This window comes from Panthera tigris, chromosome A2, assembly GCF_018350195.1.
Source record: "Panthera tigris isolate Pti1 chromosome A2, P.tigris_Pti1_mat1.1, whole genome shotgun sequence".
Classification (NCBI taxonomy): Eukaryota; Metazoa; Chordata; class Mammalia; order Carnivora; family Felidae; genus Panthera; species Panthera tigris.
Window position 1 is genome coordinate 13778365 of NC_056661.1, and position 12585 is coordinate 13790949.

At 55.7% G+C, this 12585-nt stretch overlaps 1 protein-coding gene across 2 annotated transcripts in view; it reads right to left on the bottom strand.

Moving 5' to 3' along the window:
• ELL (elongation factor for RNA polymerase II) overlaps positions 1-12585 on the bottom strand; it is a 75104-nt gene that overhangs the window by 18826 nt on the left and 43693 nt on the right. For both annotated transcript variants that reach the window (XM_042978595.1, XM_042978597.1), the window contains exons 2-4: positions 9251-9298; positions 2198-2319; positions 1606-1769 (exon numbers count right to left, since the gene is read on the bottom strand). In XM_042978595.1, coding sequence (XP_042834529.1) covers positions 1606-1769; positions 2198-2319; positions 9251-9298 — 334 coding nt within the window. The remainder of the gene's footprint in view (positions 1-1605; positions 1770-2197; positions 2320-9250; positions 9299-12585) is intronic.

Here is a 12585-nt window from a genome sequence, read left to right on the forward strand (position 1 = left end):
AGCAGCTCCCCAGGCTGCAGCCCCGTCAAGTGCTTCTTGGACAGACCCAGAGTCCCGGGGGAGGGGGGCAGCGGCCCGATCCCCCACGCCCCTAGTGCGAACAGACTCCAGCACTGCTCTTGAGGGAGGGGCCTCTGCTCAGAATTTGTTAACTCCACCCTGGACGGCAGCACGGCCACTGAGGGAACGTGCACGGCCAAGTGAGGTCAGCGCGTGCCTCGCGTCCTTGGGCCAGAAAGCTCTCCACAAGAACTTTTTGTTTTGCTCTCATCCCTTAAATCTCATTTGTCAAATTAATACGGGAAGGAGTGCTGTCAAAATCCTTAGGGCCAGACTTTGTTCCCAGAGGACCCAGCTGATGGGCTGACGCAGGGTAGAGGAGAGGCCTGACGCAGTGGGACATATATGACTACGCTTTCAGAGGCCAGGAGACAAGTGCTGCCACCAGAACCGAAACCAAGAACTCTCGCCGTCCCCAAAGTGGTACGACAAGCCACACTTTTGACCAAGTTTTTGGCTGAAGGACGCAGAAACTTACTAAGATGTATATGAATGTCCACATTTGCACACTGAGGCGAGAGCAGGCAGGGGAAGTATTTCTGGATTCTGGCTGCTGCTCTCGGGCGGCTTTGTCCCCAGCAGCAGCTCACAGCCCAGGGCATGGGCTCCCTCAGCATGCACGGCCACATCCACCAGGATGCAGCGTTCACTGGTAGCATGGACTCCTCCTGCCTAGGGTTTCGGTCAGAGCCAACTCCACTGCCACGCCAGTGAAATCACATACTCCTTTGGGGGCCTTTGAAATCCTCCCACCTTTTCTCAAAAAACAAAAAACCCCAAAAGCCATTAAGGTCCTGTTTGCTGTAAGCCATTTTGTGCCTTTCTCGGGCCTAACGCCCTTCCTCTTGGCCTTGAATCCTGATGACTCTTGAACTTGTCTGGGTCTAGGTGCTGGGAAGACTAAAGCAAGAATGGAGCTTCCTAAAAGTAAACACTTTCATGCTGCTGGTGTCTCAACTTCACCAAAACCGTTTCCAAGCAGATGATGAGCTGCCAGAGCCTTCTCGTCCAGCAGGAAATCAACACATTTCCTTCCCAGTTGTGACCTGACAGGCCCTTGCTGGCCCCAACCCAGCAGCAGACTATTTGCCATAGCGCACATCTCACAATCGGCACCTTGCCGCTGGCCGTGTCAGGCTTGGGGAAGAGCCAGCCAGGCGGGTGAGGGCAGGGGTGGCAGCTGAAGGAGGACAGACCCCAGCCCTGCCATCGAGGAGCGTGTCTATCTCCCTGATGGGTAGGGATTCCCGAGGTCAGAACCTGAGAGAAGGGCTCGTGGATTCGGAATTCCTGGAGTTCTTGGGGCTCATATTCAAACTGGGGAATCAGCAGATGCCACAGCCCCCAACAGACTCGGCCAGTACAACAGGACCTTTTCTGACCTGACAATGAGAGATGGCTCCCCTTGCTTGGGGCTAGACCTCTGTCAACCCATCATTCCCACTCCCGGCCAGGACAAGCCTTCAGTCCCTCCTGCTCCCCACCACAGCTGCCCAGCAGGCATGAGCCCCCCCCAACAGGCGGAGTCGCAGGCCTCATCCTCACCCAGGTAGCGGCCTCCAGCCTTGATGACGATGGCACCACGGCTCCGTGTCTCCTCCTCAGCTTGCGCCATGCTCTGTCGTGCTTTCTGGTAGGAGTCATCGGTGGCACACACCGTGATTTTGTCCTGGATGCTGCCCAGGCAGTCCAGGTGAACATCCCCGTGGCTGCAAAACAAGGGGCCAGAAGCTAAGGTGAACTCCTCCTGGGATGACCTTGGTCTGGGTCTGGGCGGTCTGGGCGCCCGTGCTCCCCCGTTACCCCCCAGCTGGAAATGGGCCCAGCGTTAACTTGAGCAGCATCGTTTCCACACAGAGTATCTTAACCTGGAAAAAACAAGGGAACCCAGGCCCCTGGGCAGAGGTAGCAGGCCTGCACCTGTGCCCTGGACACACTGAATGCAGCAGCAAGGCTCGGGTATGAGAAAGGGGATCTGGAATGGCCTGGCTGGCTCAGTCAGTAGAGCATGCGGGTCTTGATCTTAAGGTCGTGAGTTCGAGTCCAACACTGGGTATAGAGATGACTTAAATAAATACCCCCCCCCCAAAAAAAGAGAAGAAGAAGAAGGGGGCACTGCGCCCAGATGAGGCCTTACCTGGATACATATTGCTGGATGCAGTCAAAGCTGCCCTGGGGGCTGTCACGGCCAATGTTGGAGAGGTAGAAGGAGAAGGTCCGCGCCTCCGTGGGGCAGTCAGGCTGGGGGATGGAGATGTGCTGCATGGAGAGGGAGAAACATCACTGGGAGGTCCACATCACGGAGGGGACCGTGGGATGGGCCATCCATTGGACCCCAGACCGTCCCGCACAGCTTGACACAAGGAGGAAGTGCCAGTGCTTTCTAAGCATGGCACGTTGGTCTGAGGAGCACAGAGCACTTAGCACACGCCCGGAGCCAGGGAGCCCACCCTGATCTGGACCATGAGCCAATTTCCCACCCAGCAAATGGGGCAGATCTGGCCTGGGACATGTGTGAAGGTGACGTGAGACAAGATGGGCAGCAGTAGCTATCAGTGCACACTGAGCAGCCGATATGCTCCAACCCTTGCTCCCCTGTGGGATACACACTCCACCTGGATGTCCATTCACTGTCCTGCAGCCAAGACCAAGGCGGGTGCAGGCCCCGAGGGGCTCACAGATCGGCCGCACCCTCCCCCAACAAACCGTGACACGGTTACGTGTGACAAAGGATGAATGTCTTGGTTAACAGAACCCTGACTTTGGACAGTGCCTCTGCAGAAGGGTGGGACAGCCTGACCGGCAGATAGACAGACAGCAAAGGTCCCGGCCAAGGTGCAGGGCTCGGTGCAGGTGGGATAGCATTGCGCCCACAGGCCGGGGCTGCATTCCAGGCCAACCCTCACTGGATTGAAGTCCTGGGGGCTGTGGAGGAAGCTGGTGGGAAGATCCATGCTCCGGCTGCTGGCCCATATTTGGGGCACAAGATGGGCCTCCAGAACCCTCTGTTACCAGTGGGGACTCCTCATAAAGTAATCCCTGGGTTTTGAGTGCAGGAGCTCAGCACAGCTAGGCACACAAACAAGGGGGGGCAGAAGAAGGCCCCATTCAGGCCTTATCCTTGGGCTGCTAAACCACCTCAGTATGCCCAGGCCCTATTTCTTCTCCACTGATGTGAGACCACCATGCCTCCCTCATCAGCATTGGACCAAACACGGCCCCGACTGAATTCCAGCCTTGCCCAGCTGTCATATGTAAATAAGGGCAGTTCAGCCTGAGACTGAGGACACGGTGGCTCAGGTCACAAGGAGGGCCGCTGCCCTCTTCACGGCCTCCCCCCCTCCACCGCTCCGCAGGGTGGTGTGTGGACCCATAAGGGAACCTGCACGTGCACCTGGCCTAGAGTTGGCCCCAAAATACTGAGTGACCTGCCCAGCCTGCAGTCAGTCCCTGCCCCAGACGTGCACAGTGAGAGCCAACGTGGCACAGACTGGCTCCCAGATAAGGCAGTTCAGCCCTGTCCTGCCTGTACGCGACATCTCCTTGTCTCACGCTTGTGGCCATCTTGTGCTGCCGGCCCATCCCTTCTTGGATGTGACGTTTGTTCTCCATCACAGAAGCAGCCGGAACACGCCGCCCAGATGTTGAGGCTCAGGCTGCTGAGGGTCACTGCAGGAGACGCACCCAGAGCCAGATACGCACTGATGCCGTTGCCCAGAATGCAGCCGGAAGCTCATGCACCCCAAAGTCAGCAAGTCAACAGTAGCTTCCGGTGGAAGCTGACACCCCTGCCATCGGGTGGCTCTTCCTCCACCCGATCCTTGAACCTCCTCCTCATCTCATCCTGGCTCTGATGGAGACACAGCCTCCCCAGGCGCCACTTTCCAGCTCAGTCTGCTCAGAGGACAGTGGCTGCCTCAAGGGCAATGGTCCTCACTGGGCTGTCACCCCTGAGAGGAGGGCAGGAGGGCAGGAGGTCAGGTCTCAGTCCCAAAGTGATTGTGCTTCTCTCTGGGTGGGAGCTGTGGGGACTCTTCGCCGTGACCGTTTTATGCCATCTAAACTTTTTCCACACAGGTGTGCGCGCCCACCTCCAAAATTCGTCCTGGACGTGGGGGTCCCAGCACAGAGCCCGGAGGTGGGTTTGTGTAGCCACTGGGGCCACAGGATGGTGGGAAACCCGGGGCTTGAAACTGATGCATGGGAGAACGTGATGCTGCTGGGGACAGGGGAGACACACACAGAGGTCTCCAGTATCCTTCAGGACAAAGGCGGGGACACCCGAGCGGGGGAAGGAGGAAGGCAGAGGGGAGGTTTGCTGGGAGCCTGGTGTGGCCAGGTCTCTCGGCCCCATCCCCGCCCAGCACTACCACGGCCTGAGGACTCCTTTGGTTAACGGGCTGCTTTGCTGCTCCTCAGTGACGCTGGTTATGGGTTACCAGTCGGTGGGCACCGAGCAAGGAAATCCCCCATTGGGGCATGAATAGACCAGGAATGCATGGCTTTCTCTGTGCCAGCGAAGAGCTTGGCACATGTACCAGGATGTGGCCCGACAGTCAGCCCTGCTCAGCTGCAGTATGTGCCTCCTGGACCGAGTCTCGGCTGCCCCACGGGGGCCACCATGTGGCCCTCAGCTGGCCTGGGCATGCAGGTCTGGGTGCTTCTAAGGTCAGCCCTGACTCCAGGTGATGGGGGCAGGGGGAGTCACTTTAAACCTAATCGAGTGTCTGTGTACACAGACCCAGAGCAGCAAACAGGCTTGCCCTTCCTGGGCGGCCCAGAGTGCCTCTGAGACCTGTGAGGGGCACAGGTCCCTGCCAGAGCCCTTTCACCTCCTCCTTTTCATTTATTTTGAGAGAGAGAGAGAGAGAGAGAGAGAGAGGGAGAGAGAGAGAGAGAGAGAGAGAGATTGAGAATGTGCACATGTAACCAGGGGAGGGGGAGAGAGAGAGAGGGAGAGAATCCCAAGCAGGCTCCGCACCGTCAGTGTGGACCCCGAGGCAGGGCTCAATATCACGAACGGCGAGATCATGACCTGACCTGAAATCAAGAGTCGGACACTTAACTGACTGAGCCACTCAGGTGCCCCTCACCTCCTCCTCCTTTTGAAATCCATCCTAAGTGGGGCCTGCCTCCCCCCCCTCGCCCGCCCCCCGCCCCCCTCCCCGATCTGCAGGTGCAGGCGGGAGCTGTGAAAAGGCACATCAAGTCCTGGTGGCAAAAACTGGCGGGGAAGCGCTTGATACTCCGTTCCGGTAAGAACAAGACAAACAGGTACGCACAGGAACCCAAACTCCAACTGACCAGGTTCTCTCTGGCCAGAGGAGGTTCCAGGCAACACTTGCTTTCTTAGTTATTTTCGCTTCCTAAAGAAGCCTCAGAATAAAACATGTGCTGGGTAAAGAGAACTACGGTTGTCCAGCTGAACTTGACTTCCAAGAGCAAAGCGGCCACTTCGGCCCAGGGGCACTCCCTCAACCCCAACACCAGGGTGCATTCTAAGCACCTCCCTGCATTCCAAGAACCGCTCTCATGCCCTCACTCACCGAGGATGCTCAGAAGAGGGAGTGCACGCCCCCGCCCTCTGTTCAACCTTGGCACACAGATGGTTCCTGACTCTGCAACACCCCATTTTAGAAATTTTTTAGACTGTTTTCAAATTGTCCCTGTGACAACACGGCAACAAGCACCCTCGTGCCTCAATCATGTGCACATCCCGGACTGCTCCTTCAGAGTTGGCTCCTGGACACACAGACAGAAATGGGTCAAAGGCTTTCGACCAGCCCTGCCAAACTTCATTCTAGAAACTGCAGTTCAGGCTCCTGCTGCAGCACAGGCAAATGCCGCAACGCTAAACTGCCCTGGATACCACCCCTACTTCTCTTTTTTCATCAACTGAAGAGTTTTGGGGTGGGGCTGGCCAGGTGGAAGTTTCTTTTCCCCTCTGGAGGCTGACTTTTCACCAGCTGTCAGACGTTCACAACTCAGAAGTGAACCCCAGGGGCACCCGGGTGGCTAAGTCGGTTAAGCGTCCGACTCCTGATTTTGGCTCAGGTCATGATCTCACAGTTTGTGAGTTCAAGCCCTACATCGGGCTCCGTGCTGGTGGAGCCTGCTTGGGATTCTCTCTCTCTCCCTCTCTCCCTCAAAATAAATAAAATAAACTTAAAAGAAAAAAAAAAAAGTGAGCCCCAGACAGCAGAGGGGCCCAGGTCACCCAGCTCAGTGTCTGGGAGAGGGCAGGGAATGCAAACACAAACATGGACGTGGCAATGAAACAGAGACGAACACTTTGCTCTGGCGCATGACACCCTAGAGGCCAACACGCTACAAGTGAGAGACAAATGCCATTAGTCACCCCAAGGAACTAGCCAATGCCAGGGCCCGGCCACACACCACAACCTCCTCGGGCAGGCCTGGCTCCCATGGTGCTTACAAGCATAGGCAGGGAGGCGACCAGGCCAGATCGGACTCCCACCACCTCGCCCCCAGGCAGTGGTCAACACCGAGGTCCTATGCTGGCTGTGCACACCAAGGGGGACATGCACTAGGGGCCGAGTGAGCTTGCTGTGGGCTGCAAGGACACTGGTTTTCTTAAGTCCTTATTACCCCCCCCACACACACAACCCCCAAGGCAGAGAGCCCATCACCTGGGCGAGGAGGCTGAGGGACAGTGAAAAGAACTGGCAAAGGCCCCTGAGCCAAGAGCCTACAGATCTTCAGTCTGTCAGCTTCATGGGCCTCTGGGAAAGACGGTCCTTGTCACTCTATGCAGAGCCTGGAACGTGGACTCAGCCCGTGGACCACGAACACTGAATGGGCCTGCCCAGCCCCACCCCTCTGGCCTCCCGTTCCTCTCTCTACCCAGCCTACCTCACTGGCCCCATCCCCAGCCTCAGCTATACACAAGCGGCTCAGCGACCAGGAGAGGGGGGAGGGGAGAGCCCAGGCACCCTGCCTCCTCTGGCAGCATGGTGACTATGCAGATGTGGCCTGGCCAGGAAAGCGTCTGCTGTGTGTCCAGCACCAGGCCAGGCCCCTCACACCTGGCAGGGAGTAGGGGATGCATCCCATCACTGCCCAGGAAGAGAAGGATGACGTCCAGACACGGAGGGTAGACCTAGTGCCTGACCCTTCACAGCAAGCAGGGAAAGAACAGCACCCCTCCTCTCTACCTGGCACAGCCCTCCCCAGGCTCACAAAGGGAAGAGTGGAGAACTGTGGCCTGACTGGCCCAAAGCTGCGGCACAGGGCCTCTGTACCCTCAGAACCTTCTAGAAACTCTGTTACACATGAGAAAATCCAGAAGGAAGGAAAGTGGGCAAAGCATGATTCTGACTCTAAGGTGGCAGGACCCCTGACTCGAATGGATGTGGCTCTCAGGCTTTGCACAGAAATTTGGGTGACACAAAGCACGGCCCAGGAGAACCTCACGGTGCTTCCGTGAGCGGCCGTGTGGTGTCCTGCTGACCAGAAAATGCTGCTCACAGGATAAGCCATGGCTTTTAGTGGCCCTTTCCATGCATCTGCTTCCTCATCTTCGCGACTACAGAGGGTACAGCATGACTATTGGCCACCAGAGGGCACCATGGGGCCGGTCTGGCAGCAAGCCGAGGGAGCCCTGCCCCCCAACACTGACCTCTGCCCCTGGGGAAATGTCCCAGGGACAATAAAGGGAAGGGTGCCACAGGACTGATGGGACCAGAGAGATGCAGAAGTTCCAGAGGAGGAACTGGGGGAGCGAGGAGTCTGGGGCCTTTCAAGAGGTCTTGCTGACTTTAACTGGTCTTCGCAATAATGTCAGTTCAGTTCAGTTCACGTGTGCACCTGGCCAGGCCACAGCCCCCGGGGACATCACGAATGCTAATCTGGATGGGGGTATTCTGTAGATGTGGTGGCATCCACAACCACCTGACTTTAAGAAAGTGACCCTCAATGGTCTGAGTGGGCCTCACCCAATCGGCTGAAGGCCTTGAGGAAACTGAGGTTTCCCTGAGGAGAAAGAAGGTCGCCTATGGACCACAGTGCCCATTCCTGCCTTCCCCATGGATGACTTTCAGCCTCACCAACCCCACAACTATGTGAGCCAATGCCTTGCAATACATCTCCTTGTATCTTTGTATCTGTACACACAGACACGTGGATGTTCTAGAGGCTCTCTCTCTGGAGCACCCTGGCAGGTGCACAGATCTTCTTAAGGAGGCGGCCGGCCAGCTATCAGGTGGAAACTAACTGATTTAGACACTTGTGGCAACCCTTCAGATTAAAAAGAGAAAAAGAGACAGACAGACAGACTTGCAATAAAGACCACAAGAAAAACCAGTGTTTCAAGGTATGTTTGGTGGGTGAGGGATTTGGGGGGGTGGGGGGGTGGGCGGGGGTAAGTCCTAAGCCTTGGGAGGCAAGGATTGTGGACAACTAATCCTTTCTTTTATTCTCCAATTTTTTTCTGTAAGGTGGTCATTTAGAATGAAATAAACACATTTCACAAAAAATGGGAGTGCTGAGTTTCTATACCTACCCCCTGGGCCAGCAGCCCAGTACCAAAATCAGACACCCACGGTCCCAGGTCCAACAACAGAGACCAGCTTCCAGGGAGGCTACAGCTCCAGTTCCACTTGGCCCCTGGGACACCTCAGTTTTTTTGGTTTTTGTTTTTTTTTTTTTAATTTTTTTTACATTTATTTATTTTTGAGAGACAGAGCACAAGTGGGGGAGGGGCAGAGAGAGAATGAGACACAGAATCCGAAGCAGGCTCCAGGCTCCGAGGTGTCAGCACAAGAGCCCGACGTGGGGCTTGAACTCACAAACCGTGAGATCGTGACCTGAGCTGAAGTCGGACGCCCAACCGACTGAGCCACCCAGGCGCCCCTAGGACACCTCCGTTTTGAATCAGCACAGAGATCAGATCAGTACGGGGGGCCCAGGAGTCATTGGCTACAGGAAGGAAGCGGAGACTCTGAGGGGCCACTGGACAGAGAAGCTGCATTCGCCCCAGACAGCCTCTTGGTGTGGCCCTGGCTGTGGGACCAACCTGGCAGGCCTCAGCTTGGCACAGGCCCTGGCCTGACACAGAGCCGGATGGGGCCAAAATGCTGCCCCCAGCCTGCCTCTGTGCCCAGCAAGCCATGACAGGCAAGAGAGCACACTGGTCACAATTCCAAATATGATTAAGACAAAAAAGACTCACCCCTTGACTTCCCTGAAATCGGATTGATGGTCTCAGTGAAACAGAATCCTGCAAAAAAGAAAAACAGGAAAGTGTCATTAAGATATCTGTAAATCCAGGGATTTACTTCCCAGTTGTAGAAAGAGTACTGTAAGGACAGTGCTGTCAGGAGAGGCAAGAGAAAACACATACACGCTGAAAATGCCAGGAAAGGTCACTGAAACAGAATTTCAAAGGATCGGCAGGAGTTCTCGGATGCTGTGGGGGCCAGGTATGTAAGAAGTAAGAGTGGAGACACAGGCAGTGGGCAGTCCCTCACTGTCCTCCCCAAACCAACGTCAGCCCAGGCTGTCCTGCCCCGGAGACACCCTCTCAGAAGGGAATCACCATGGACAAGCACCACTGCCCAGAAGGCAGGCTGATGAGGTGATGCCCGCGCCCCCCCCCCACCCCCCCACCACCACCAAACACCCTGCCAAGACAGGGCCCAATGCCTGCTCAGTTCCCACGTCACAGCTTCAGAGCAATTTGTCACCGAGCTTGGGACGGCGGAATTTCCAAATGTCACAAGAAAAAATATACTTAAAAAACTCAAAATACTTGAAGCTTCAGCTATTCAGAGATCGGCCTTCTGTCAGAATTTCAGAAAGAACATGGGTCCAGATGGAGGGTCGCACCTCTCTTTCTCACCCATCTTGGGCCCCAAGCACCCACCTTCTGCACAGCAGATACCGCCCCACCGCGTGGTCCTGGTTTGTCACCACAACCCTCTCCCTCAGCCCCCAAACCCACCTGGCCTCTGTGCCCACCGTCCTCCCCAGGCTTCTTCAGACGGCAGGCAGGGTCTGGGCTCTCCCACCTCCAGTCGAGCCCCACCTGCAGTGAGGCGAGGCCCTCCCACCTGGCCCCCACACTCCCAGACACCAGGGGTCTGGAGTGGCTACCTGTCTGCTCCCCATCCAGCATGTCAGGCCACCGCAGGCCCTGGGGTGAAGGAGCTCTCCAGATTTGTGGAAAGAACCAGCCAACGGGGCACCTACGTGGCTCAGTACGTTAAGCGTCCAAATCTTGAGTTTGGCTCAAGGTCATGATCATGGTTCCTGAGACTGAGCTCCACACTGGGCTCTGGACTGACAGCATGGAGCCTGCTTGGGATTCTCTCCTTCTCTCTTTACTTCTCCCCGTCTACGCTCTCTCTCGCTCTCTTTCTCTCTCGCTCTCAAAAAATAAACATTTAAAAAAACCCCACTAATAACACAAAATTAAAAAAAAAAAAAAAACAACCAACGGGCATGCTGGCCTCTCGGTGCCCATGGACCCATTAGCCGCTGGGGTGAGGGCTGCGGTTGTGTCGCAGACATGGCTCAGCCAGCATGGACCACGCAAGCCACGCATGTACCCGTCCTTTTTGTTTACCAGGAGCCCCTTCTTTACCCAAAAATCTCAAGGATCCTGTCATCGGGAGCAATTTGTCACTGAGTGTGGTGCAGCAGAATTTCCAAACGTCCTGAGAGATCACACCGAGCACCAGTACCTACCTCCATGGGATCGGACACCCTAGAAGCTACCCTATACTTCCAAAGCACATCACCTCTCACTGCCAGGCCATCAGATATGGGACGTCCACCAGCCCCTTGTTCCGCTCCAGGACTAGAAACTAGCCCCTGCAGGCACAAGGCCCACTGTGCTTTGGAGAAAGGAGCCAGGCTTCCCCCAAAGCAGGCTCAGGGCCAGCTGCCCCATCCTACAAACCACAACCTGACCCCCGCCTGGGCTGACGTTCAGAGAATGAGAAACACAGCCCCTGTGGGGTCCCCGGCCTGGCTGGGCTCTTGAAGACACGACACTTAAGCAGCCTTTGCTTGGAATTGGGTTAAAGAAAGAGACCAAAAAGAAAACCTGCAGGCGGCCAATGAGCATGTGAGAAGCTAAGACTCATCAGTGAGGCGCAGGCTTTGTAGGGAGATACCGTGCACCTATCAGAGTGGCTAAAACAAAAAGGATGACACCCCAGACGTTCATCTCTTGCTGGTGGGAGCATACAAAGCACAGCCACTGTGGAAAACGGCCTGGTAGTTTCTCAAAAGGTTAAACACAGTTACCACATGACCCCGAATTTCCACTCCAAGGCACAGACCCAAGAGAAATGAAAACATAGATCTACACAAAATCTTATCTATAAATGTGCACAGAATTACTCTTAATATCCAAAAGGCAGCAACAATCCAAACATCCATCAACTGGTGGACAAATTCCCGATGGGACACAACATGGACAAACCCCAAAGCCACTGGCTAAGTGAGAGTACCTCAACATATGACATCCTGCAGGTATGAGTCTGCTCATATAAATTTCCAGGAAAGGCAAAACTAAAGAGACAGAGAGCCGATCAGTGAGTGCCTGGGCTAGGGGTGGGAGCGGCAGTGGCTGCAGATGTCGGAGGCCACTTCTCAGGTGGTGTAGTCACTCTCATGGACTCCACACCTAAAACGGGTACGTTCTGTGTGCTGTCGACACACCTCCATGATAGCTGTGACCTGTCCTCAGGCTCACGGAGGGTCTCTCTCGGAAGACTCCTGGGCTTTGAGCAACATCACCCGAACGCAGAAGATTCCTGAACACCCAGCGGAGATATTCTGGTCTGGTAATCGTTTGCAGTGCAGGAGTGATATAAAGGAGATGGAAGTAAACGGCAGAAAACACAAGAGCACCACAGCAAAGGCGATGTTAAGACCGAGCAGTCCTACAGAGCTCTCTACCACCATCACCGGATCATCAAAGACAGGAAAGCAGGCTGTTCCTGGCAGAGGGAACAGCAGATGCAAAGCCCAGAGCAGAGGTGTGGGACGCCGCGGTGCATCCCCCGGTCTGTTAGTCCAGACCCCCACACAGGAGTCAGCCAGGGACTAACTCTAGTACCGTGTGTGTCTGTTATCAACACAGGGCAAGGTCTGTGTCCTCCAGGGGCTTGGGGGACAGGGGACATGACAACGGTGATGCTAGGAGTCCGGATATACAGTAACAGTGGGGAGAAACTAGAAAGAGTGCACCTCCCTGGAAAGAATTCCACCAGGGCGGCCCCAGAAGTTCCTGGCTGACAACCAGCACCCACGCCAGCCGGTGTGGTGGGCGACCCTCCCCCTGGACCACATGCTCCCCGTGGGCCATTTAGTGAAGCATTTAACCGGCTTGGTTGCGGTCAAGCAAGTTATCCGGAAGACTCCTTTCTTGCAGTCACTCATTTCCCAAGGGCAGTGGCTTCACCCATTGGAGACGCTGGCAGAGAGGCCTAAAAACCCAGGCTTTCTTGACAATGCCAAGTACATGCCCCCATGCGACGAGGCTGTCACCACAGA